This window comes from Phyllopteryx taeniolatus, chromosome 17, assembly GCF_024500385.1.
Source record: "Phyllopteryx taeniolatus isolate TA_2022b chromosome 17, UOR_Ptae_1.2, whole genome shotgun sequence".
Taxonomy (NCBI): domain Eukaryota; kingdom Metazoa; phylum Chordata; class Actinopteri; order Syngnathiformes; family Syngnathidae; genus Phyllopteryx; species Phyllopteryx taeniolatus.
Genome location: NC_084518.1, coordinates 15556784 through 15582186, shown reverse-complemented (window position 1 = coordinate 15582186; position 25403 = coordinate 15556784). Strand labels below are relative to the sequence as shown.

At 41.6% G+C, this 25403-nt stretch overlaps 1 protein-coding gene across 1 annotated transcript in view; it reads right to left on the bottom strand.

Moving 5' to 3' along the window:
• pdlim4 (PDZ and LIM domain 4) overlaps positions 1 to 25403 on the bottom strand; it is a 42557-nt gene that overhangs the window by 5703 nt on the left and 11451 nt on the right. The window contains exons 3-5 of the mRNA XM_061751983.1: positions 15357 to 15438; positions 2328 to 2620; positions 1289 to 1449 (exon numbers count right to left, since the gene is read on the bottom strand). Of these exons, the coding sequence (XP_061607967.1) occupies positions 1289 to 1449; positions 2328 to 2620; positions 15357 to 15438 (536 nt within the window). The remainder of the gene's footprint in view (positions 1 to 1288; positions 1450 to 2327; positions 2621 to 15356; positions 15439 to 25403) is intronic.

Genomic DNA, 25403 nt, shown 5'->3' with positions numbered 1-25403 from the left:
TCCGACCTTTACAAAGATAGCAACGCCTGGTTATTATTAAGCATTTGCATCTTTGAACTTTAGGTGAAAAAAATAAATCGTAGTAGTAAGTAGCCATCAATTGCTCTCAAGTGAAAATTCCGAACCGGCATACATTTTTCTCACTTCATGTTCCATCGTGAATATTTTCGTCCTAAATCCTCCCTGCCTTTACAAAGATAGGTATTATTAAACGCTTGCAGCTGTGGGAATTCCAGTCAGACAGGACATTTTTCTCACTTTATTGTCCTAAATCGTTGTTTCCCCCTCCTTATCTGAGCTATTTGAAAAGCCCTCGTCTTCCTCCCACCCTCCCCCCTCCTCCTCCATGTTTTCCCTCTCTTTACTGCATCCTTCTATAAAAGGAAAACTATGTCAGCGAGACGGATGAACCAAGCGAGGATTTACGACGTCGTTATGTGACTAATGCCCAGACACGCAAAAGGTCTTCTTGCCCAGGTGCTCGTCGTCTTGCGTCCGACGAACGCTGCAGCTCGGGTATCGCATTGTAATGGAACAATCATAAGAATTCTTTCTCATGAGAAATTACAGGAATTTCATACAAAAAAGCAAAGCACTTTTCTGTATTTAAAAAGAAAGTCATTATTGGAGAGATGGATGCATTCAAATGGTTTTATAAGAATTAATATCTGAGACAAGACTGCATTTTATTTGTGTTGTGGAATGTTTTTGATTTATTTTAATATATGAGAGAGGACTGCATTAAAATTTAATGTTTATGTGTTTATGATTTTTAAAACATTTTTATTTATTTAAATATTTGAGAGAAGCCTGCCATGTAGTTATTGTTTAAAAATATTTCAGATAAGCCTACAATTTTAATGTTATTTAAAAAAAATGTTTGTTACGTTTTAAATTTAATTATTTGGGAAAATACTGACATTTTAACTGCATTTATGTTTTCAAGATGTTTACATTTAAGATAAGACTGCATTTGAATTAGATTTTGTAATAATATTCATTTTATATTTCAGGGAAGACAGCCATTTTAATTTTGTCTTTTCCAAAATGTTTTTTTAATTTACCTTTTTTATTTAATTATTGAATAAATTACTTAATTTTAATGAAGTTTTTAATTTAATTATACTTATTTTAATATGTTATCAAAGATTGCCATGGAAAATATATATTTTTACAGACATTTATTTATTTTAAATTTATTTTAATGTTTGAGACAAAACTCGTATACCTTTTTTTTTTTAAATTCTGTATTAATATGTGAAAATTGTTGTGTTAAAAAGCTACTTACCGCCATCCTCGGCCTCCAGGATCCCTTGCAGGTACTTGAAGGATCCGGACTGCTTGGGCTCCGAGGAGGGCTCCTCATAGTCCGTCAGCATCTTGTAGACGTGCGACTGCATGTCCACGCCGTTGCGGCTCTGGACGGGAGAGGGTGCGGGAGGTTCGGGGCTAGAAAAGACAAGATGGGGAAGGGGGGACATTATTTTGGAGAGTCCTGCACTGGTGTCCATCACACTAATGTTTGCTAACTGCTAACAGCAGCACAAGGCTAGGCAATTAACACATTTTATGGATTAATTTGTATTGATTTTTCAACATTTAAATTGTTAATTGATTAACGATCGTGTTTACATACATGTTTCATCAAAAGAAAGTGAAAAATGGCCAGTTATAGAAAATGAGGCCTCGTTCAACACGCTGTCTGTCAAGTCAGACTTGAAAGAAGAAAATCCCAAAAAATTGCCCGTCATCGCTCTTCCGTCTTTCTCTGCTTGATGTGTGGGCACACACGGCCGACAACAAGGCGCTCTAAAGCAGTCGTGCCAACGGACTATTTGAAGGGAAGAAGTATTTTCAGGGTGTATGCATAGCAATCTAGCTAACTGCAATTGTGCCAGATCATCGCAAATGCGAAAGAAGTTCCTTCAAATTCCTAAATAGTGTGGAAGTGGCGACTCATGCTGGACTCCAAAGTGCGTCCCACGCCGTCGTTTTAGCCACACCCCAAAAATGAGGAAAACTGAAATGGTGATCAGTTTTAATTCAGTGCTACAACATTGTACATAGTTTTCAGTCTTGGCACAAGTTCAGCAATTATCTTCAAACATGGATAATATATCTACAAACAGATTTATGAATTCACCTAACTGGGTTTTAAAGGGTTCGGGTTAATGTTAGAGTAGGGTTGGAGGTCAGGTTTAGTCCTAGGGATTAGTCTTTCGGTTAGGGTACTGCTATGATTAGCATAGGATTAGGGCATCTACAGGAAGTGAAAAGTGAAGAAAATCATCCCAAATGGTGGGGTTAGGTGCAGGTCATGTCCTCACCTGTGAGGGGCGCTCAGGCTGAGACCTCCCATTTTGCTGTGGAGGGATTGGTCCCCGGTGCTGCCGTTGGGGGCGTACAGCGGAGTCGGGTTGTTGTACTGAGCGTGCCCGTTGCCGTACACGTAGCTGTGGCCGTTATTGGTCTTGGAGTCGCCGTTGAGCACGTGGTTGGTGGGATGCGGCTGCTGATGGTGCTGCTGGGGGAGCAGCTGAGGCGGCGGGGGTTGGGGCTCGGGGGTGTATGAGGGCTTGCGACTGTAGTTGGTGTAGCCGCTGGTGATGGGCCGGAAGTTCTGCGGCGAAATAAATTACTTGTTAATGAAGAAAAACACTGCAAGTATAGGTTAATATTTCCTTTTTGTAACAAATGATGGCAAAGAAAATGTGTCATCCTCCATTGCGGTGCAAGGCAAACCTCGAACATTCTCGCTTAACTGTAGCAGGTTGGAGGAATGCGGCGAACTAATGAGGCACAGATGCACACGCGCCTACACACAACCACGGTCAAAGTGTTTAGGTTGAGGTTAACTCCTGATTGGACTTGGTACCACAAAATAACAAGCAAAGTCCATTAAGGACATCACAGGTGGACAAAATGCTCCATTTTCAATTCCTGCGGGACTAACGTCCAAATACATTTGCCCACCGAGTGAATTTTTAAGAAAAAAATCCCTACAGACAGACTCTCAGATCCTGTAGTTGTCCCAATATTTTCAATCATGTTGTGTCTTCCGAAGACGTCTCACAGACACGTTCCGACCGAGATCGTGTACATGTGACGTCTTTTTTGGGAAATAATTCTTGAAAAGAAGCAGACAACTCAATTTCCAGTGAAACGACCAGATGTCCCAATACCTTTGTCCACGTAGTGTCTTTTGAAGAATTCCCACAGACACTCTGAGATTATGTCGTTGACGTGTCCCAATACTTTTGTCCGTATTGTTACTTTTTGAGATTGAATTCTTAAAAAGAAGATAACTCATTTTTCAGAGGAACGACCAGGTGTTCCAATACTTCTGTTGACAGTGTCTTTTGCAGAATTCCCACAGAGACAGGCCAAGATCGTATAGTTGTCGTGTCCCAAATATTTTCTCAATTTTGTGTCTTTTTGAGAGAGATTTCTTAAAAAGAAGAGAACAACTCCATTTCCAGTGGTACGACCAGGCATCCCAATAGTACTGTAGTGTCTTCTGAAGAATTTCCAGACACGGTCCAACATCATGTAGTTTTCTTGTCCCGATACATTTGTCCATGTAGTTACTTTTTCAGAGGCAATTCCTAAAAACAAGAGAAAAACGCAATTTCCAGTGAACGATCTGGTGTCCCGAAGCTTCTGTTCACGTGGTGTCATCTGAAGAATTCCCACAGACACTACAAGATCCTGTCGCGTCCAAGTCCCAATACCTTTGTCCATTTCGTGTCTTTTTGAGAACGAATTCTTAAAATGAGGAGAATAACTCTGTTTTCAGAGGAACGACCACGTGTCCCAATACTTTTGGACTAGTAGCTTCGCAGCTCCTTCAGATGAGTCACGTCAACAAAGATGGATTTCATCCTGTCAAGACACTTGCTTAGACCACACACACACACACACACACACACACACACACACACACACACACACACACACACACGGGTCCTCCATAATCAGACCTTTTCTGGAAGCTTTCTCTCCTCCGCATCGGAAAGTTTACATCTTGGAAATTTTTTTTTAAAAATATTCCCTGTTATCGCGCGGTGCTCTCCAGATGGACGCTTTGAAAAATAAAATAGGCCAAAGCAACTCGAAGACCCCGTCAATCATTCTGACAGGCCAGGTCGTCATAATTGGATGGCGTAAGGAGATTCAAAACCAATGTGACCTGATATAACCACATTCAAAATCAATATGGTTCCTGTGGTTGAACTCAGTAGGACCTTTGCAAATTCAAACATATCTGTCAAAAAGTCAATAAGGCATTGTCGTTTATGTGAAAGTCAACTCCAGAATTCCCCACCCCCGCTCGTCGGTGCGGGGGTACCCCCGGAAATGCCGGGTCGGCTGTTACAGCTGGTCACTGCGTGAAACAACATTGAAAGGGGTGAAGAAAGTCTCCATTTTCCGCTTGGGGGTAGTTTCAAAACTGTGACAGAGAAAGGACAACACCTGTGTATCAGGATGTTCCGCAATGCCGGGATAGGGGCATGAAATAGATGTAAATGGCTCTCTGTCGCACTTTTCACACTGTCTTGTTACAGTCGGGAATTTTCCGCTTGCTTCTGGAGTCGCTGTGAGAAAGATACCGAATGGGGGTACAAAGTCTACCTGGCCTTTGGACGCAGTATCTGAGCCGTAACGGGAGGCAGAATGATGCCAGTGAGTAAAGATATTACGCAATTCTGCGATTGGTGTGTTAAGTTTAACACCTGACAAAATCAATATTTTTCTGTTTGGAATGAGGCTGTGGATTGATGCATATTCGTAGCCCCTTTCACACAAGCCCTCAAAATCTGCTTTCCCCCGTGTCACAGTTTTGTGTGAAAGGTACCAAAACAAAAAGGGCAGGTTGATGTCGACTCGCCAATTCCCCAGCTTCTGAGGTCGTATCAGAGACGAGAAACCGCCTGCGTGCAAGGAAATACCGGAAAGTGGAATATGGGTTTCAAGTTTAACACCTGACACTCACTTCCCCTTTGTGTTGAAAGCAATTGTCGCAGTCTAACAACTATTTCACGTCTCACCGGATTCTGAATCAAAGGCGTAAAATATCGGCTCTTCTGTTACAGCGCTAAAGAATTTTGCAGGATCCCTGTGGGAAAGAGGTTAGTGATGGTACCTCAGGTCAAACAGACACAGTGTGAAAGGGAGGAAGGGCTGGAGTAAAGGTGGGGGACCATAATTGAAATCATGTGCCTTGAGACCCCTGCCTGTCTCTGCCCTGATTGACCGGAAACCCAAACACACACACACACACACACACACAATCTAGTTCTCCCGTGAGGTTTAATCCCTACGGACCCTCAAAATGAAGCCCCTTCTCATGGCGCTCTGCTCCGCTAAGCAAACACAAACCAGCCATTCAGGGGAGGAGAGACAGACGGGCTGGAGAGGAGGTGACAGACTGATGGGCGGCAGAGCGGGAGGGCAGGTCAAAAAGACAGGAAAACAACACGGCATCTGGGTGCTGGATTACTGAGTGAAACAATGGAGACCAGATCTGCAACAAAATTTCAGGGATTCTTACTTCCACAAAACTCAATGGAGGTCAGTTTAAGGCTTGTACGAGACTGCCTACTAAAAAAACAACCAAACAAACAAACAAACTGCTATGGAAACGTAACCTTACTTGATTGAGGTTAGGGAAAATCAGGTCCCGGATTTGGAAAGCCCATTTTTCAATACAATAGTAGTCATCTTGTTGAGATCAGAGACCAGATCGACACCAAAATTTCACAAATTCTAACGGCCTACGCACCAACCCTCCATAAAACTCAGTGGAAGTCGGTTGAGTGTTTGCACAAGCTTATCCACTAACAAACAAAGAAATGGCTTTGGAAACGTAACCTTCCTTGGTGGAGGTTAAGGATTATCAGTTCCCTGATTCAGAACCATGTTTCAACACAACAGCAGTCATCTTGGTGAGATCAGAGATCAGAGCTACACTAAAATTTTCCACATTCTCACTTGGCCCGTGCACCACTACTCCAGAAAATTCATTGGAAGTGAGACTGTCCTAACAAATTAACAAAAGGCTAAGCAAACACAACGTTCCTTGGTGGAGGTTATAGGAGGCGCTTTTTAAAAATTTAAATTTATTTTTTTTTAAATTGCTCTTTATGTCGAAAATATAAGAATGACATCACCAAAAAAGTAAAAACTAAATACTAATAAAAACAGAATAATAATAAGTAAGCATATAATAATAGCATATAAGCAAACTTACTTTTATTTTATTTTATTTTTTTAAATAATATATATTGTACGGGCCTGGCTACTAACAATGGAAATGCAACCTTCCTTGGTGGAGGTCAGTGACAGGAAGCTCTCGGACTCAGAAGACCTGTGTTTCAACACAACACCAGCCATCTTAGCCAGATCCAGCATTAATCCTTGAAAATAAAACCGTAAAATATGATTCTTCCGCATATGACCGAGCCTCTGTGGCCTTCTTACGCCCTGCAGAGAGCACCCTGACCCCATCAGGAGGAACCATAGACTGATTTGGACACTTTTTAGTGGCAGATTTCAGCAGATTAAGGGCGAACACAAACAAGCGAATAAAGCGGGTCACAGGTGTTGAGCTCTTTAAAAAAAAAAAAAAATATATATATATATATATATCATGCTTCGGCGGATTTCCTGGCAAGGGATTAAGCACCGGTGGTCCCTGTAAACACATTTTGGCAACACACGAGACTAAAAGCCTCAAGTGATTCTGTATTATTACAAGCCAGTCAGCTGGAATGACTACAACTTTGATTTTCTTGCACTTCCTGGAATCACACAGCCTCATTCCATTCATAAAACACAACTGAGCGCAACGTCCAAACCTTTTCCACTGAAGGCCACTAGAAATATGAGAGGAAAAGGGGGGCACTTCACCTTGGGTTAATGAAACATGCTAAAACCAGTACAATATGCTGCAGGTCAGCATATGCTAAACAGGTAAACATATTGAAAGGAGAAAAAAAAACTGTCTAAATCTTATCTCGGCGTTATCGGTGACAAAGCAAACTTATTAGCATTAAAGGGGTTTTCACTTTTCTAGCTTCAAGGTCCTCAAATCGCTTCAACACTTTCTCCTCATTTACGTACTGATGATGCAGCATCAGGAGCAACTTGGAGTTCAGTAGCTTGCTCAAGGACACGTTGATACGGTCACAAACGGCTGAGGGTCGAACCCACAACCTTTGGGTTGAGAGACGACCACTCTACCACCTTTCCCATGGTGCCCTGAAGTGCAATATAGCGGGCAAACACTGTGGAGTTAAGTATGTTTTTAAAGATACAATATACCGTACAGTATATCAGTGATTATCAAAGTGCAGGCTCCATCTAGTGGTATGCAAAAGAATCACCAAATTCAATGTTAAAACTGTGCATAACAGTGGATAAAAATTATTTTTAATCCCGTACCGTACATTTATTAAGAACAGTTCAGTTGTATTTAAATTTTAAGTACAATACAATTGCATTTTATCTGTCGAGCAGTTTGTTTTCAAACACTTATTTACTGCAGGTATTATTTAAATATTTGTGCAACATTTGAATTGCATCATTATTTAAGATGCCCTGCGATTGGCTGGCAACCAGTTCAGGGTGTACCCCGCCTCCTGCCCGTTGATAGCTGGGATAGGCTCCAGCGCGCCCGCGAGCCTAGTGAGGAGAAGCGGCTCAGAAAATGGATGGATGGCATTATTTAAGCACAGTTTTTTATTATTGTCCTATATTTAGTGATGATTTCTGTGATAAGCAAGCAGATACATTTCACCCAAAAAAAATCTGCGATATAGCAGGGTTTCACTAGGTGAAGCTCGATAGAGCACGGGACCCTTGTATTAGATAGAACATGAGTCAGGGCAGAAAATGCGCAGCGGGTCACAAATTACCTTTGGACAAGACTTTGGGCAACTCTAATATCAAAAATTCCTGCAAGGACTTCACCTGTCAGTTCCTGCCAAGCCTGGAAAAGTTCCACGCTCCGGCTTCCGAACTGCCACGCAACGCAACGCGACGTTTCGTGCCAGGAATTATCATCTAACGCCGACCGACAGGCTAGCCCCAAGAACTTCCAGCTAAGGGGAGGATTGGAAATGTCAGTTTACGGTGGAAAGCTTTTTTCCGACAGCACAAGTGGATGCTTGAAACTTAAATTGCTGACGAGAGATTAGGGTGGAAAAGACTTTCCCAGAAAAATTCTCTCTCACTGGAAAATAAGGGGGCGGATAGACATGATGTTATTTTAATAACATTGCTCTTAAAATCAACTGTGTAGTGACGTCAAACCCGATTGAGTCATTTTATTGACATGGGAACATCATGTGTTCTCAAGGTTAAAAGAAATGTAGCATATACAGTACACAGTGGGTTTCAATAACCGCAAATATATTTCTACTGTACCAAAAGTCCTGTTGAAAGGTAATGGTAGAAAATATGTCCAGTAGTAAGGACAGGTTACATGTATGACCAACGTTGACGTCGGTGATATGGCTTTAAAGTAAAATCACATTTCCGCTTTGCTTGTAGAAAAAGCAAACGACAGAAGTTTTTGGTCATTTTTACCCTTCTGGAATTTGCTTCATTCCTCGTGATACCAAACAGGCTTTCAAATTATTTTTTTTTGTTTTTCCCAAACATTAACTTCCATCAACTTCCACAGAAAAATAAATAAATAATGCTAGTAGCCGAATAGCATAGTTGACCAAGTAATTTTTAATTTACTGTCACAATGCTAAAACAAAGTTATTTTTCTTCTTTTCCAAAACTATTCAAATATGACTTTGCCAATTATGCTATTAGGCTAACAACATCAAAAAAATACCAATGCACTTACTAAAAATTGTGCTTTTTCTTGTTTTCTGAAAACGTTCAAATATAAACAGGCAAATATGCTATTAGGCTAATGATATTTTTTTTTCTTTGCAAAATGTTTCCCTTTTGTCAAAAAATGTGTGCAAACACACAATATATGTATAATACAGGACATCTTATAATCTAAAAGATCCTTAATCAATTAAAAAAATAACATTTGAAAAAATAAAATACAATTCACCCTTGGATCTTGGAAAAACTGCCGTTAGAGGGGTCGAAAACATTTCTAAATATAGCGACCTAATCTCTAAATTGGCACCTGACTGTACTTTTGTAAACTACAACCCCAATTCCTATGAAGTTGGGACATTGTGTTAAACATAAATAAAAACAGAATACAATGATTTGCAAATCATGTTCAACCTATATTTAATTGAATACACTACAAAGACGAGATATTTAATGTTCAAACTGATAAACTTTATTGTTTTTAAGCAAATAATCATTAACTTAGAATTTTATGGCTGCAACACGTTCCAAAAAAGCTGGGACAGGGTCATGTTTACCACTGTGTTACATCACCTTTTCTTTTAACAACATTCAATAAACGTTTGGGAACTGAGGACACTAATTGTTGAAGCTTTGTAGATGGAATTCTTTCCCATTCTGGATTGATGTACAACTTCAGATGTTCAACAGTCCGGGGTCTCAGTTGTTGAATTTTACGCTTCATAATGCGCCACACATTTTCAATCGGAGACAGGTCTGGACTGCAGGCAGGCCAGTCTAGTACCTGCACTCCTTTACTACTAAGCCACGCTGTTGTAACGCGTACAGAATGTGGTTTGGCATTGTCTTGCTGAAATAAGCAGAGGCGCCCATGAAAAAGACATTGCTCGGAGGGCAGCATATGTTTCTCCAAAACCTGTATGTACCTTTCAGCATTAATGGTGCCTTCACAGATGTGTAAGTTACCCATGCCATTGGCACTAACACAGCCCCATACCATCACAGATGCTGGCTTTTGAACTTTGCGTCCATAACAGTCCGGATGGTTCTTTTCCTCTTTGGCCCGGAGGACACGACGTCCACAATTTCCCCAAAAATTTTAAATGGGACTCGTCGGACCACAGAACACTTTTCCACTTTGCATCAGTCCATCTTAGCGTTTCTGGGTGTTGTTGATAAAAGGCTTTTGCTTTGGATAGTAGAGTTTCAAGTTGCACTTATGGATGTAGCGCCAGAGTTTATTTACTGACATTGGTTTTCTGAAGTGTTCCTGAGCCCATGTGGTCATATCCTTTAGACATTGATGTCGGTTTTTGATGCAGTGCCGCCTGAGGGATCGAAGGTCACGGGCATTCAATGTTGGTTTTCGGCCTTGCCGCTTACATGCAGTGATTTCTCCAGATTCTCTGAACCTTTTGATAATATTATGGACCGTAGATGATGAAATCCCTAAATTCCTTGCCATTGTACGTTGAGGAACATTGTCCTTAAACTGTCCGACTATTTTCTCACACACTTGTTCACAAAGAGGTGAACCTTGCCCCATCTTGGCTTGTGAATTACAGTCTCTCAGGACCTGAAGTGGGCGGCCAACATCAACTCCGTCCTCAAAAAGGCCAAACACAGGATGTACTTCTTGCGGCTTCTGAGGAAGCACGCCCTGCCGCAGGAGCTGCTGAGGCAGTTCTACACAGCGATCATCGAATCAGTCCTGTGTTCTTCCATCACAGTCCGGTTTGGTGCTGCTACAAAAAAGGCCAAACTCCGACTGCAACGGACATTCAAAACTGCTGAAAGGATTGTTGGTACCCCCCTACCCACCCTTGAGGACTTGCATGCTGCCAGAACTAAGACAAGAGCATGCATGACATTCCAACAGCTTCTTCCCTCTTGCCATCAACTTCTTAAACACCTAACCTATAATTCCATTCCAACATCCTGGCAATTTTTTTACTTGAGTTTGTTGTCACATTTCTGTGGGGCCAATTATACATTACTTGTGCACTCACTGTAGTAGTCTCGCCACGCTGCACTATTTGCATATTTGTTGTTGACCAATACTGGCCACTCATGCCATAGTAGCATCTGTTCTATTTGCACACTGACTGAGGAGTATCTGCAACATTTGCACAATCAACATTGTCCCAGATTATCGGACTACTCACTTGAAGTCTCGGCGCCCTTTGCACAATGGTCATTGCACCGGACTATTGCAATATTAGTCTTTCGAACTGCTCTAAGTGCTAGAGGACTCTGCATCTTTTTGCACAATTGTCAAAAAAAAGAAAGGGCCCGGCATTACCAGATAACTAGCAACCCTTTATTGCTCAGTGACTGTTTTTTGTCAATGTCTTTATGTTTCAAAAGCGTTCTCTGTCAATTGACTGTCTGTTGTCGTACTAGAGCGGCTCCAACTGCCGGAGACAAATTCCTTGTGTGTTTTTTGGACATACTTGGCAAATAAAGATGATTCTGATGCTGAATGACTGAGCAATTCAGGGAAGTTCCTTTTATACCCAATCATGGCACCCACCTGTTCCCAATTAGCCTGTTCACCTGTGGGATCTTTTTTGCCACCTGTCCCAGCTTTTTTAGAACGTGTTGCAGCCATAAAATTCTAAGCTAATGATTATTTGCTAAAAACAATAAAGTTAATCAGTTTGAACATTAAATATCTTGTGTTTGTAGTGTATTCAATTAAATGTAAGTTGAACATGATTTGCAAATCATTGTATTCTGTTTTTATTTATGTTTAACACAACGTCCCAAATTCATTGGAATTGGGGTTGTACAAAAATCCAGTTAGAACAAATGTTTGAAAGTAAACGAAAAAACAGAGTAAGAAAAGGCGACTTTTTAACAACAACAAAGAATTTGTGGGTGTTGGTTTCTCCCTCCGAGGCTTTCGAAAAGGTTCACCTGTCGGTGAATGGAATTCTCCATTCCCATGTTTTTGTCCTAAAAGTCTTAATGGTCATCATTTATTTGTTCAATTGCTGCATTTTAATGACTTCCAATTGTTTCCATTTCTCTTCCTGTCTAAAATCTTTATTTGGCTCTAAAAAGTAAAGGAGAGAATGATTACGATGCCTCCAGGGGAGGTGCTTTTGAAGTAGCACTGATGGATGACAGCGACACCATTTTGTTTCCAGATGAGCTTTGCTTCGGGCTACAAGCGTGTCAGCATGTGTCTTTGGTTTCGTGTAGTATAAACTGTGTTTTAGTAGGAAGCAGACGAAGCTTTGCCAGTCACACACTGTGGTGGATGATGATGATGATGACACAAATGTAGCAGCTTGCCAAGAGTCACACATGTGCTGTTATCTCCATCCAGTAATTAGCTCAGTGTGAGTCACCAATGTAAATAACATGGTCTCCAATATGAATGCAGTACATATGCATGTCAGTCAAAATGTCCCATTGCAATAGCGCATTGATTATTTGTTACAATTGAGCCTGTTAGACGATGGCGTTCAAGTTTTGAAGTACGTTAGACATCCAAAAATGTGTCATTTGTCCAGCGTACCGGATATGGTGAACTCTAGATGAGTCTTGACCTCTACTAGTTTCCTTACTTACGACACAAGTTGGAGAACACGTGATAAGTATGGCAGCAAGCGAGTCTGGCTGTTAGTAGTAACCTCTGTCTCGAAATGTTGGTCTGTTTCTAACCTTGACTGGATTTTGCCAACCACTGGGTTATTGTAAAAAGAACTTAAACACGATACCTTTTGATAACAGGTGATGACGCAAATGTCAGTTGGCCCTAATAGCTAATGTTAGCAGCTGACCTCAATACCCCCGTCTCCAAATTTTGGCCTGTTTCTTAAATGTACGAAATTTTAGGTGTCTTGATAGTCATCCAAAAGTGCTAAATCTTGACTGGATTTTGCACACCACCGGCTTGTTAAAAAAAAAAAAAAAAAAAAAAAACTTGTGATACAAATGCAAGCTAGCTCTAGTACGTTACAATTACATTTCAAATTTTGGTCTGTTTCGGTCTTGTACCAAGTTTTTATGGACCACATACATTTTTGAGATGTATTGATGGTCATCCAAATGTGTGTAATTTGTCTATGGAGCCAGACATGATAAAATTTATGCTGGTTTTAACTTTTGACCTCAACTGGATTTTGCGAATCAACGGCTTGTTGTAAAAAGAACTTAAACATGCCATCTTTCAATAATAAGTGACGATGAAAATGACTGTTAGCCCTAGTAGCTAATGTTTGCAATCCATGCTAGTGCTTCTGTCTTGAATTTTGGATCTGCATCTGACTTGTGGCGTTCAGGTTTTGAGGTACCGCATACATCTTTTAGGCATATTGAAGGTCATCCAAAAATACGTAATTTGTTTATTTTGCCGCATGTGATCTTGACGGAAGTTTCCGACACAAACACAGGATTGAATTACAAGTTAGTATTAGCTCTGCCGCTACATTCGGACCCAATTGCAGTGCACGCCATTGCCTCTGTCTCAAATGTTTTTGTCTGTTTCTGACTTGTACAAAGTTTTGAGTTACCACATTCGTACATTTTTTAGGTGTGTGTATTGATCTTCATCCGAAAATGTCTAATTTAGACCAGATGAAATCTATGCAAGACTTGATCTCGACTGTAGTTTCCGACACAAATGCAAGACTATTATACTGGACTGAATAAATAATTTTTTTGAAAACAACTGATGCCTGTATGAAGGGCAGCTAGCCATTCGGCTAATGTTAGCAATTGACGCCGCTCTGTCTGGAAAATCTTTGACTGTTTCTGACTTGTATAATGGTAGCGTTCAAGTTTCGAGGGAGGTTAGACATCCAATAATGTGTAATTTGTCGATGGTGCCAGATATGACGTAATCTACAGTTCCCAATACAACCGTCACAACGGCGGCATTCACGTTTTAAGGTACAGGGCACCTTTTTGAAGTGTATTGATGATCATCCATCAATGATGTCCGGATATGACGAAATCTAGACGAGACTTGACCTTGACTGGAGTTTCAAAAGTCTGGCTGTTTCAAAGCAAAAGCCCCTCTGGCATTACTGCAAAAGACCAAACATTTCATCCCCCTTTACCGCAATTCCTGATGAACGACACGAGACAATACGACTGCTTTCATTGCGTCTCCCGAGCTGAAAACAATACCCTTCTGGAAGGACGTCAAGCGTCTATCGATGAGGTGACGAATAATAAATGCTACCTCAGGTCTTTGTGTGGTTGCCCCCAGTCTATCCACAGCCAAGAAGCTGGACAAAAGACACTTCTCACAGTGTCTTCTTTGTCTCTTTCAAAGGCTCCATCCACATGTGTACGCATTTAGGCACTTGCAAACCTCCCATTCCTTCCAAAACGCTCTGAAACCAGTGGAAAACTAAAAAAAAAAAAAAAAACCATCTGCAATAGGCTTCATTGTGCCTGGAATATCCTGGCAGCTGGTACAATCGGAGAACAATCGACTTTTTCAACACTGGATGTGTTCGTTCATTTTTAATACACTATCCGGGGACACGCCATTCCTGAAGCGAGGTTTGTCTGTTTCTATGGATGCTGTTTATAATCAACAGTGAGAGACAGTCTCACATTTAATTTACAGCCCCACATGGAAAGTTGGGGCCATCAAAAGACCAGGATCTAGTTTTAATGGATTTTAGAATCAAGATCAAAGTTACACGCTGTGAAATCAAAGCAGTAAAAAGAGCAATTCCCACGATGAGTACCTCTGAACACTGAATGAACAAAAGAAAAGAAGACAATAAAACGCCATATTTGCCAAAAGACTACAGAAAATTAAGAATTGGTACTCATTCCTATTTCTTATTTATTACGAATAAATCGCCTTTTTTGGGACCTTCACAAAACTCACCAAGTTTCGCAAGTGTGTGTATCCTGGTCCAATTCTATGGATTTTAGGGGTCCCAAACATGATCCCCCTCCGCCCCCCCAATACTCACTCATTGCGCCACCTGGAAAATTTGAAGGTTTTTCTTTCACACAAAATTGGGTAGAAATGTGTATTGTAACAGGATGCATGAAAAAGTCTCCAGGACCCATGCCTGAAATGGACCAGGAAGTCAGCCATTTTGGTTGGAAGCAGATATTTTGGGTAGGGTCATATTTTAATGAACTTCTACTAGGCACTTTTACCCAAATTAACCCCTAATGAATGGGCTTTGGGAGCCTGAACATGCTTGAAAACGCAACAGTTTTTGAAAGCGCCTGTATCCAGTCAATCGTCTTTAGGGTTTGGGGGAATCATAATCACAGCAAGAGGTTGAAAATGTTAAAAAAAATAAAATAAAAAATCTAACAGTTTAACTTGACATTGCTTTGATTGAGTTTTAGATCACGAGAACACTAAATACTAAGTCTAGGGAGACATCTAAGTTCTGGCTTTGTACCGTCTCTCATCTTAGGGCTTCAACTGTCAAAATTCACTCAAGGCATCCGATTAGTAAAGTGTGTTGGAAATGTATCTCACGGAAGTGTTTTTAATAATGAAAATTGGTGTTTACCTGCGAGTCAGACTCCATGTAAGGGCTCGTCTTGCCGTCTTCGCTAACTGCTGGCGACCACACTCGTTCTCCCGATCCTGACCTGAAAGGCAATACCAGTGAGAGAGTCTTGATGACCTGATTCTGTCAAGACGATTTTGACACAAGAGTACGTCTTTTGGCAACCCCAAAACTAGTGCATGCCATACGTAAAGGTTTGAGATATTACGACTGCTAGTACCTCTAAGGACGCGATGAACCAGAGTCAAATCTGATATACCTGTAGTGTGGTCATTTAGTAGAGTGACGAGCTAATAAAAATGAGAAATTCTCAAGTGTCAGTCTGCAGATTTTTGGCAGGAACAGAGAACCAATCTACTCCCCCCCCCCGATTGATACATTAGATAAAGTCATCAGCACGTCATACTCCACAGTATGAGCCATCAAGCATTCTTTGGCTTCTACAGAAGTGGGGTGATAACTTGTTGCATATATCTTTAGGTTGCTTGTAATTGACTCCAGTTGTGTCAACTGACAAGAAAGAACATGACTCACTGACTGGCAGCTGTGACGAGATACATCATTTAGCTACGCTGCTGAGCTAAGCAGGCCTTGTCGGATAATTTATGCCTTCCCTTTTGAAAGGCAGAAAATGCAACCCTTCGGTGAGGTCCAAGCTAATAAAATCTCGTGAGTCATGGCCGCAATCTTGGGTTTCATTGGGGGTGCTGTGACAAACAACTTGTCGTGTCGTCAGCTCAGAGGGCTTTTTTCATCGCTTTGGTCTTGGTTGTCAAGCGGGAAAGGATTGAAGAAACGGGGCGAGCACGGGAGCTGACCTGGAGCGAAGACACATGACTGCCTTTATGTAAGGACCCCTTTCGCCCACAGAAGCTCAGTCAACGTGTAATAGATTTATCAGTTGACGCCATCACGGAACAGCCAGTCCGCCCACGCTTCAGATATGGACCACCGCCGTCAAGTGCGCTCTCACAAGGTGTTGGCCAGTACTGCTGTCGTTTTTCAGACTGTTTGCTCTCGATGGCAACTACACACACAAGCGCTGTTTGTTTGTACCGAGACAGAGCTACTTTGAATTGCCATTTTGGGGAGTACAAAGAAGGCGCATTTATTTCCTGTACATAATAATAATGGGAATGCGAAGACAAAGACATGTGTAAAATGGGAGGAAAACCAGCTTGGGATTCATAGTATGACCAAAGACCGCTGCCAGGAAGAAGTTCTCGATCAATAGCCACAAATACAGTAAAACCCCACTATTCACAGGGGATAAGGACCAAGCGAATAGCGAAACACTTCAACGAAATGAATACCCCCCCCCCCCCCCCCAAATTTTTATAATTTACTATATTAATAGTTTAAACTGTAAATGGTTAATCTATTTCCTTTCACGAAAGTAGAGTTTACAATATAAAATTATGTTACAAAAATCCATAACTTTTGAATCAACGCTTTTCATGATTGAAAAGTAATAGTAAGTAGAATATATTCTTATTTATGTCTGCAACTAACTTAAACGGTCATGAGCTGTGTTTTTGTTGACTTGGTTCTGATTAGATTTAGCTTTGCTTTTTTTTTTGACAAGTTTTCCTTTGTCACATGTTCATGTCGTCGACTACTTTGGTTTTTGTCTCCACCTGTTCTCGACAAGCCTCGTGTGTCACCCAATCAGCTCCCTCCAGCCACTCGTGTTTGTTCAGGTGTGCCTCACTGTCTCCTCAATTTGTTTGGATTTACTTGCCTGGGTTTGTTGAGTCTTGGTCAGATCATTGTTGTTGCTGGAAGTCATGTCTCATCATAACAAATTTAAAGCATCCTGGTATGTTACAAACCATCAATCCATCCATCCATTTTCTGAGCCGCTTTTCCTCACTAGGGTCGCGGGTGTGCTGGAGCCTATCCCAGCTGTCATCGGGCAGGAGGCGGGGTACACCCTGAACTGGTTGCCAGCCAATCGCAGGGCACATACAAGCAAACAACCATTTGCACTCACAGTCACACCTACGGGCAATTTAGAGTCTCCAATTAATGCATGTTTTTGGGATGTGGGAGGAAACCGGAGTGCCCGGAGAAAACCCACGCAGGCACGGGGAGAACGTGCAAACTCCACACAGGCGGGTCGGGGATTGAACCCGGGTCCTCAGAACTGTGAGGCTGACGCGCTAACCAGTCGTCCACCGTGCCGCCTGTTACAAACCAAACAACCCATAATGGTGAATTTATAAGACCGAATCAACTCAAAGTAAAACATCTCAACCTGGAAAATTTCCAAAGCATATTTTATCATTTGTTTGTTGTTTTGTTTAAATGAAAAATATCTGTACAACCCTTCAAATAGTTCTGTAGAGAATTCCAAGATTTTACTCTGACAACAAAAGGTTCGCCCTGAACTGGTTGCCAGCAAATCACAGTGCACAAATGACCATTCACACCTATGGGCAATTTGGAGTCTTCAATTAACCTACCATGTAGGTTTTTGGAATATGGGAGGAAATTTGAGTACCCACATAGGCACAGGGAAAACATGCAAACTCCAAACCAGAAGGCCGGAGCCTGGATTTGAACCCTTGACCTCAGAACTGTGAGGCAGATGTGCTAATCAGTCATCCAGTGTTCCACCACCCCAAAACCCTTTAATATAATTTCAAACTCATCCTACATTACCCTTAAAAAAAATGGCTTACAGGTGATTTTGAAAAAAAATACACCAGGTTCACATGTACATGCAAATGCGGTAAATAAAGCCTCTCTGTAACTTCCACTAATAACCCAGGCTAAACTCTTCCCTGATATACTAAGCTTGTCTCACAGCGGAGATGTATCACTTCAACATACAGTACTTTGTTTCTGCTTTCCATATTACTAGTTTCCTATTTAGACAGGGCTTTATCTTATAGGTTAGGTTCTACACAAAAAAAAACAATAAATAAATTTGTGACTGGTGAAATAGGTGGCGGTTCAATTTATTTCATTTACAATACACATCTTCAATATGTAGTGTTTTTTTCCAGAGTGGAAACATCTTAAAGCGAAGTCAACAATAAGTTACAACCTGGCGGACGGATGACTTTCCAGGAGATTACAAAGATGAACGGCATGGTCTTTCTGACCGGCAAGACAGCGGCTTCTATTCGTCATCCATTCTTTAAATCTTGCTCCGTCCGACCCGAGGATTAAAGCCGTCTCAGCACTGAAGGCCTTGCAAGGAAGTTAAAAACCTTGATTCATTGAGCAGTAACTGCTATCTTTGAGGCTGATGGAAACAAAGATACTTTGCATCAAAATCCAGCTGTTGGTGCCAAGAACGATCCTGTTATTTCTACCTCCTTTTGCTCCCTTCTCTCTGATGGCTGCAGCAGATTTGTTGAGTCTGGGGAATGGGGGGGTTGTCCCACTCCAGCCATTAGCTCCTCATATTTTTAGCTTGTTTACATCACCAACAAACAAGACATAAAAGGACACAGACTATAACAATTTCTAGAGGAGCATCATAGACTCCCAGGATGAGTTTCCCTGTCTTTCCTGTGGTCATACTTTCCACCCCTTGACCAGGTTTAATTTCCTGAGGGTCTTTTTTTTTTTTTTTTTTTGCAGCGGTCGGATAAGTTTACTTTGGCTTCTCAAGATAGGCCGCGCTCCATGCCGAGGATGAGACGCACGGCTAGAAAGCAATCATCCCCAAATTGAGACGCGTCGTCTCACGGAATATTTCCTAGTCCGCTCAAATCCTCGTTGCACAAAAAAAGGACAAGGTCATCGGTCTGTCACAGTCAGGGTTGTTTGCTAACCTGCGATGAGTTTTAAAAGGAAGCATATATTATGGAAAATGTACTTGTTATTGATTGTATACAAATAGTTGGGTCTCTAGAGGGCCTGCCCACTCATCGAGTATGAATTTAAACAAGTAAATCTTTTGTTATTATGTCAAAGCCTAAAGGTAAGCAGAGCTTTGTGTCAAGGGAAAAATGTTTAATACACAAGAGACAGGACAAGGACTTTGAGAATAATTCTATAAAAACTGACGTGCAATGTGACACAATACAATCTGAAGGCTGCTTCTGACAGGTAGTTATGATCTGCATTATGCAAGTGGCGTCCCCCAACCGAAGACATCTTATAATGAGACATCAGAGAGAGAAACAAGGTCTATTTTCTTATCCTCGCACTGAAACAAAAAATTCTATGAATTTATAGTTAACATAGAATACATTTTACAAATATGAGAGCATATATTTTTCTAACACTTTGCTAACTGGAACATGCTCAAATGTTCAGCTAAGTTGCTGACATGTGGGCGAGGGGGTATTTGTGGTTGGCGATGTGTCCGATGTGATGCGTTCTCAAACATGTTGGTTCCAGAGACCTCTCACAAGGAAGATTTTTTTCCCCAAGGACCCCTCATAATCCTAACGGCAATTAAACATAACTACCCTGTGCAAATTTTAAACACCACATGAATTAAAAAAGTTGCCTATTTTTAAATTCTGCACGACACTAATTGCAGTTTCACTAGGCGACTTGGTGAAGAAGTGCTGCCCCCACAAGTGAAAATGCAATCAAATATTTATGGGCACTCAAGATATGGTTAAATTAGCCAGTAGTGACTTCATTTGCTGTCTGGAAGCAGACGGGGTGAACATCTCATGCTCTGGAGAGAGAAAGTCTCCACAAGTCATAATACACTACTCACAAACAGTTAGGGATATTTGGCTTTCGGGTGAAATTGCAAGAGAAACAGAAAATGCATTGCACTCTACAATTGAATATGATCATCTCGAAATCTTTGAATACATATGTGCAACTGTTCAATTTTTTCAAGGTCCCCTTACACCAAAATTCGTTTTCCACTGTTATAAACAGAACATAGGTCAAAATAAATCCGTGACATGGTTGAAGTTTGACATCGATGCGGTTTGTCGATTGAATGCAAAAGGCAATAAACGGCACGAGGCTCGCATACGACCAGATCAGATTCAGTGTGTTTGTGTACAAAGTTACTATTTATTCAAGTACCTGCCCACTTCGTGGTTGGTACCCACCCACTCAACTCAGCTGAGCAGCAACACGGCATTTCCGGGGTTTAAGCGGAACAGAAAATGGATGGCTGGCTATTAATGAGAAATCCGGCCGCCTCAAAGGCTAGGCGGAAAAGACCAACTAGAATAGCTTGAAAAGGGGCATTCTGGGTATCATCTTGCAAACCCAATAAAAGGGCATCAAAGATTATAAGATCCATTGAAAAAATGATGTAACGGGACCTTTAATGCTTTTTACGCAACTTGCTGTTCTCTAACAAGGAGCTGAACAGCAACATTCACAATAGGTGTTTGCAGCTGAATAGCCTTAACTTTTTGTGAGTAGTGTATGTATTTTTTAAAGGTTTTGTCCTAGTAGGTAAGTGGAGACAATTATAAAGAGAGCACCTGAGAGGGAGTAACTGTGGGCCAGTCCTGCATCATGGGAATGACAACAACGAATGATGGACTTTGGCCCCGAAGATCTATTGATATGGCGTTTTTACTGACCACAAACGACAGCCTGAGAAGTGGGGAGGGGAAGAAGTGAGTTTCTTTGGGCCTTTTGTCCCCGCTGGAGTTCAGTGTTCCTTTGGTCCGGTGCAGCCTTGTGCGTAATTCCTCAGCGGTGAGTCACGGGTCAGATCCCCCAGCGGTAGGGAAACCCGGACTGTCTTTTCTCTGCCTGCTGTCTGTAATTCTTAAGCTCTGGAAATGAATGTTCTTGTAACACTGGAAAAAACATCTCGGCTAATATACTTCATCAAGTCTGGAGAAGGATTACGCCTAAATGATTTGACAGATTTACACAGAACATGGTGGAGGTTTGGGCGACAGGCCATGAGACATAACCAGCAGATCCAGGAATTTATTTTTACCTTCCTTAAATTCTCATGGAATAATGCATAGATCTGAGCTCTTCTTAGAGGTCTGTGCTCTACTCACAGCCCTTCTAGTACCGTTGATGTGTTCTACCTGTCATTTCCAAGTCTAGACTGAATAATGCCATTTTTCTTTAATGTCAGTGAAATTGAAGCACGGCAGGGATGTCCTTTTATGAACAAGACATGCTTTCAGTCCGGGATTTCAGCACATCCATCAGCGGGGGACTCCATCCCAACGGCCTGGTACTTATCCCAACCACCATCTGCCTCTTAGGCCGTTGCAAGCACACTGCTTTCGCCAGTAAACTCTGGTAGAAGTGGAAGCAGCATAGAGAGAGAGAGAGAGAGAGAGAGGTGGGAATATAAAAAGAAGAGGGAGTGGTTTTGAGGTTGACAAGGGCAACAGGTACACGGGGGGGTTGAGGGAAGCAAGGGATCAGGCAGTCCACCGATATCTTCAGAATGGAAGAGTTTTTACTCCACAGCTGACTCATACAGCTAAAAGACTCTCTAATCCATGTGGAGTACAAGTATAAAACCTTGGTACTAGTGTAAGACAGAAAATAAGGAAAAGGGTCGTCAAGAAGGAAGGGGAAGCCTTGTGGCCTTCGATTCTACCGTCATTGACTAACATGACTTGGATGAATAGGAAACCAGAAGCGGAGTTTAGGGACTAGGATCTGTAGTGGTTGGTTTAGTGGGTAAGGGAGTGGAGGTTGGTCACTAGTAATAGGGCTTCAAGGTTCAAGACCTGATAGAAGCTGACACGTTTTTTTTTTTCTTCCTTGTAATTTTCTATTACGCAGGGTAGGGTTACGATTTGTGGGTTTAGGTGCTCAGTTTAGTGAGTAAGGCAGTGGAGGTTGTTCCCTGGTGATCGGCTTCAAGGCCTGACAGAAGCTGGAACTTGATTTTTCTTCTCATTTTCTCATAGGTATAAATTTCTTCTTTTTCTCATGATTTTATTATAGTCAACATAAGGTTAGGGAGTTTAGTTGTTAGGATTTGTGCGTTTCGGGGTCAGTTTGGTGGGTTAGGTAGTGGAAGTTGGTCACTAGTCATAAGTTTCAAGGTTCAAGGCCAACTTGATATTCCTCTGGTAAATTTCTTGAAGGAAAATGGATTCATACGGGTAGATATCAATATTGACCCTTTAGGTTTCCTTCATTATGAGACACTGCAACTTCACTTTGAGATGATCTCCAAGGAAGACGTTACAGCAAACAAGAATAATAAGACATAAGATAACGTTACCATGCAGCCGTCATTGACTTTTGAGCACCAACTCCCATAATCCAGGGGGGGCAACCTTCAAAATGCTCTGAAGAATGCGGCCTGTGACGGTAATGGATGCGGAAACATCCAGGGAAACATTCTTGCATTACAAAGTAGACCTCAGATCCATGGAGTACACTGTAATTTGGGTTCCCAGGCAGACGCGCACACTCATATATTTGTCCAGCAGCAGCAAATTACAGGTCTCCCATTTCTCCTACTTTGACTTGGAGTATTTTACGGCATCGGCTTTTAAAGGAGTGGGTTGGGTGGGGGCTGAGAAGTGTTGTCCTCCATTGGGATTATGTTCCTGTGAGTCAGCACAAGGAGGCTAATGGCTGCAATTACTTACCATTAAATATTTCATGTGGCAGCAGACCAATACTTTCATGAAAACAGAAAGTCTCAAGATGTCTTCAAAATGCAAGTCAACACAGGCCTTTACCACCCATCTATTGTGCTACTCCATTTGTTCCCTCACTTACCTTCTGATAATGATGGAAACCTTCAGTGATAGCTGATTCGGCGTCTGATTGAATTTCCAGTGATGTGCGGATTTGTGATTCACTGCGCTTCTTCTTGGCTTTTCATAATCTTGCTGTGCTGCCATATCGCTTTCCTCCAGTCCGCCAGCAATAACTGCATCTCTTCTTATTTTCCCTCCTTTGCGAGAATTCATTTCACCAGAAATTCTGGATCAGTGTGGCTGCAACATACGGTTTGGGGAAAACTTAGGGGAATCTTTTCTTGTCTTTACAGAGCCATCCATAGGCAACTTTTCTCAGAAGCCTGTCCTTTCCACTTAACCAACAGCTCATTTCACGTCGGTGCTAAATATCCCAAATGTGCACGCCTCACCCGCCTTCCTGTCCAGCAGCAGGGAAAGTCACATTGTAATTATTCAAGCAATATACCGCCACAATGTCGCACACCAGCTGATATGCCTCCGTCGGGCCAGCCGCTATCTTGACAGCCACTATACAAGATTTCAGGGTGATTAATGAATGAAACTGTGGTGTGGGGTGACTTACTTGAGGTTATATTTTCAACAAGGAATTTAAACAATAGACTAAATGACCAATAACTGTCAAGTAAGACAGGCCCGGTAAGTGAAAGCGGTTTGAAAGGATAAAAAAGTCCAACTGAGTAGAAAGCTGATGGCAGGACATGATCGCAGGTAGGGTTAGTTAATTGTCAGAAGAGACAAAAGACTAGGTAAAGTATTGATGACAAAGTGATACATCAACTTCAGATATCGATTGTGTTTATGCATGATGTCCGGATTTGCCACACAAGCCTGCTGAACTACAGATAATTTTGAACGATGAAAAAGTGTAATTGGACAAATCTCTGCGAGTAAAAAGATGTTTGCAGGATGTGATCACAGTCAGGGAGCTGATTGATTGAAGAGACTAGGGGTGGGACAAATTATTGATACCATAGTGATACACCAGTTCAGCTATGGACACTATTGTTGTTTGACGTCCAAGTTTACCAGACAGGCTTGGTAAAATAAAGAGAAAGTTCGATAGACAAAAAAGTCTAATTGAACATATCATGTAAGTAAAATGACAGTAGCAGGTAGTGGTTCAAGAGATTAGGTGCGGGCTAAAGTATCGATGTAAAGTACAAAAATTTACATTTTTTACAAGTTTTCCCATCTTCAAATACTTTTTTCCAATTGATTAATCACTCCTACAATCACTGATCATTATCGTTGAAGAACTGTCAAATTGTGGTTTACCGAGATCCCCACCCCTCAAAGAGACCCGCAAAGCAACGCCAATGACTACTCCTGAAAGACGTCAATTCCCAATTGAAATTTCATATTTCCTTCTCGCGTAAACCTTTTGCAGTCAAATAAGTAAAATCGCAACCTAATGGTATAAAAGCTTGTCATCCCTAATGCACCATTTTGTTTTATTACGCTGAATCACACGTTCTCTGTGCGGTATGAAAACACTTCTTGACGTATAAGCAGGAAAAAAAAAAAGCCACACTTTGGCAGCGTTATCTTAAGTGCAGGAAAAGCTGCTGCAGCTGCACAGAAGCTGCACCTTTGTCGTGAGCGAGCACTGCTTCCCACTTCCCAAAATAACATTCCGACGTGGACAAACCACCAACCACTTCATGCTCAGCTGCTTGGACGGAAGAGGGTGTTGGAGGCATTTGAGCAAAGTCGAGTACAATGGGAAGAAAAATTCCTGATTTAGGGTTTTGACTTTCCACAGTCAACTTCCAACCTGAGAGAGAGCTAGAGCTAGAGCGTGAGAGAGAGAGAGAGAGAGAGAGAGCGAGAGAGTGTCCTTGTTGTCTGCCAGTTGGCAGTTTTTACTTGTAAACGAGTCATAAACTACAGTTTTTCTTCAAGTTGCAACTTTTCCCTGCCTCTCCGGTGTTTAACTCTTTCAGATTAAACACGCAACACGTACATACAGGGAACCCCTGCTGTTCGCAATGCGCCATTTATACAGGCTGTCAAAGTACTCATACTCTGTACTTAAGTAGAAGTTACAAGATACCGCGGTACCTTGACTTACAATTACTGTAAGCTCGGTCCTTTGTGTTTCGAGCCACAATTTGAGGGAGATTCAGAATAGCCACTGCTCGAGTGAAACGGAACAATAATTACATAATTAAAGTACTGTAATGCCTTTGCATGTGGGCAAGGAGAGCCACATTCGCTGGAGCACTTTCAGCCGTTTATCGAACGGGCTAAACGGTCAAATAAAAAATGAGAAGACTCGCAAGGAGCTGCTGTTGGTCACAACTCACGTGCAGACTATCCTCCACTTGTCACTCCCTAGGCCACGCCCCTTAAAGGCACACATCCAACATCCAAAGGCTAATAGGAAATTAGTAATTGGTATTTT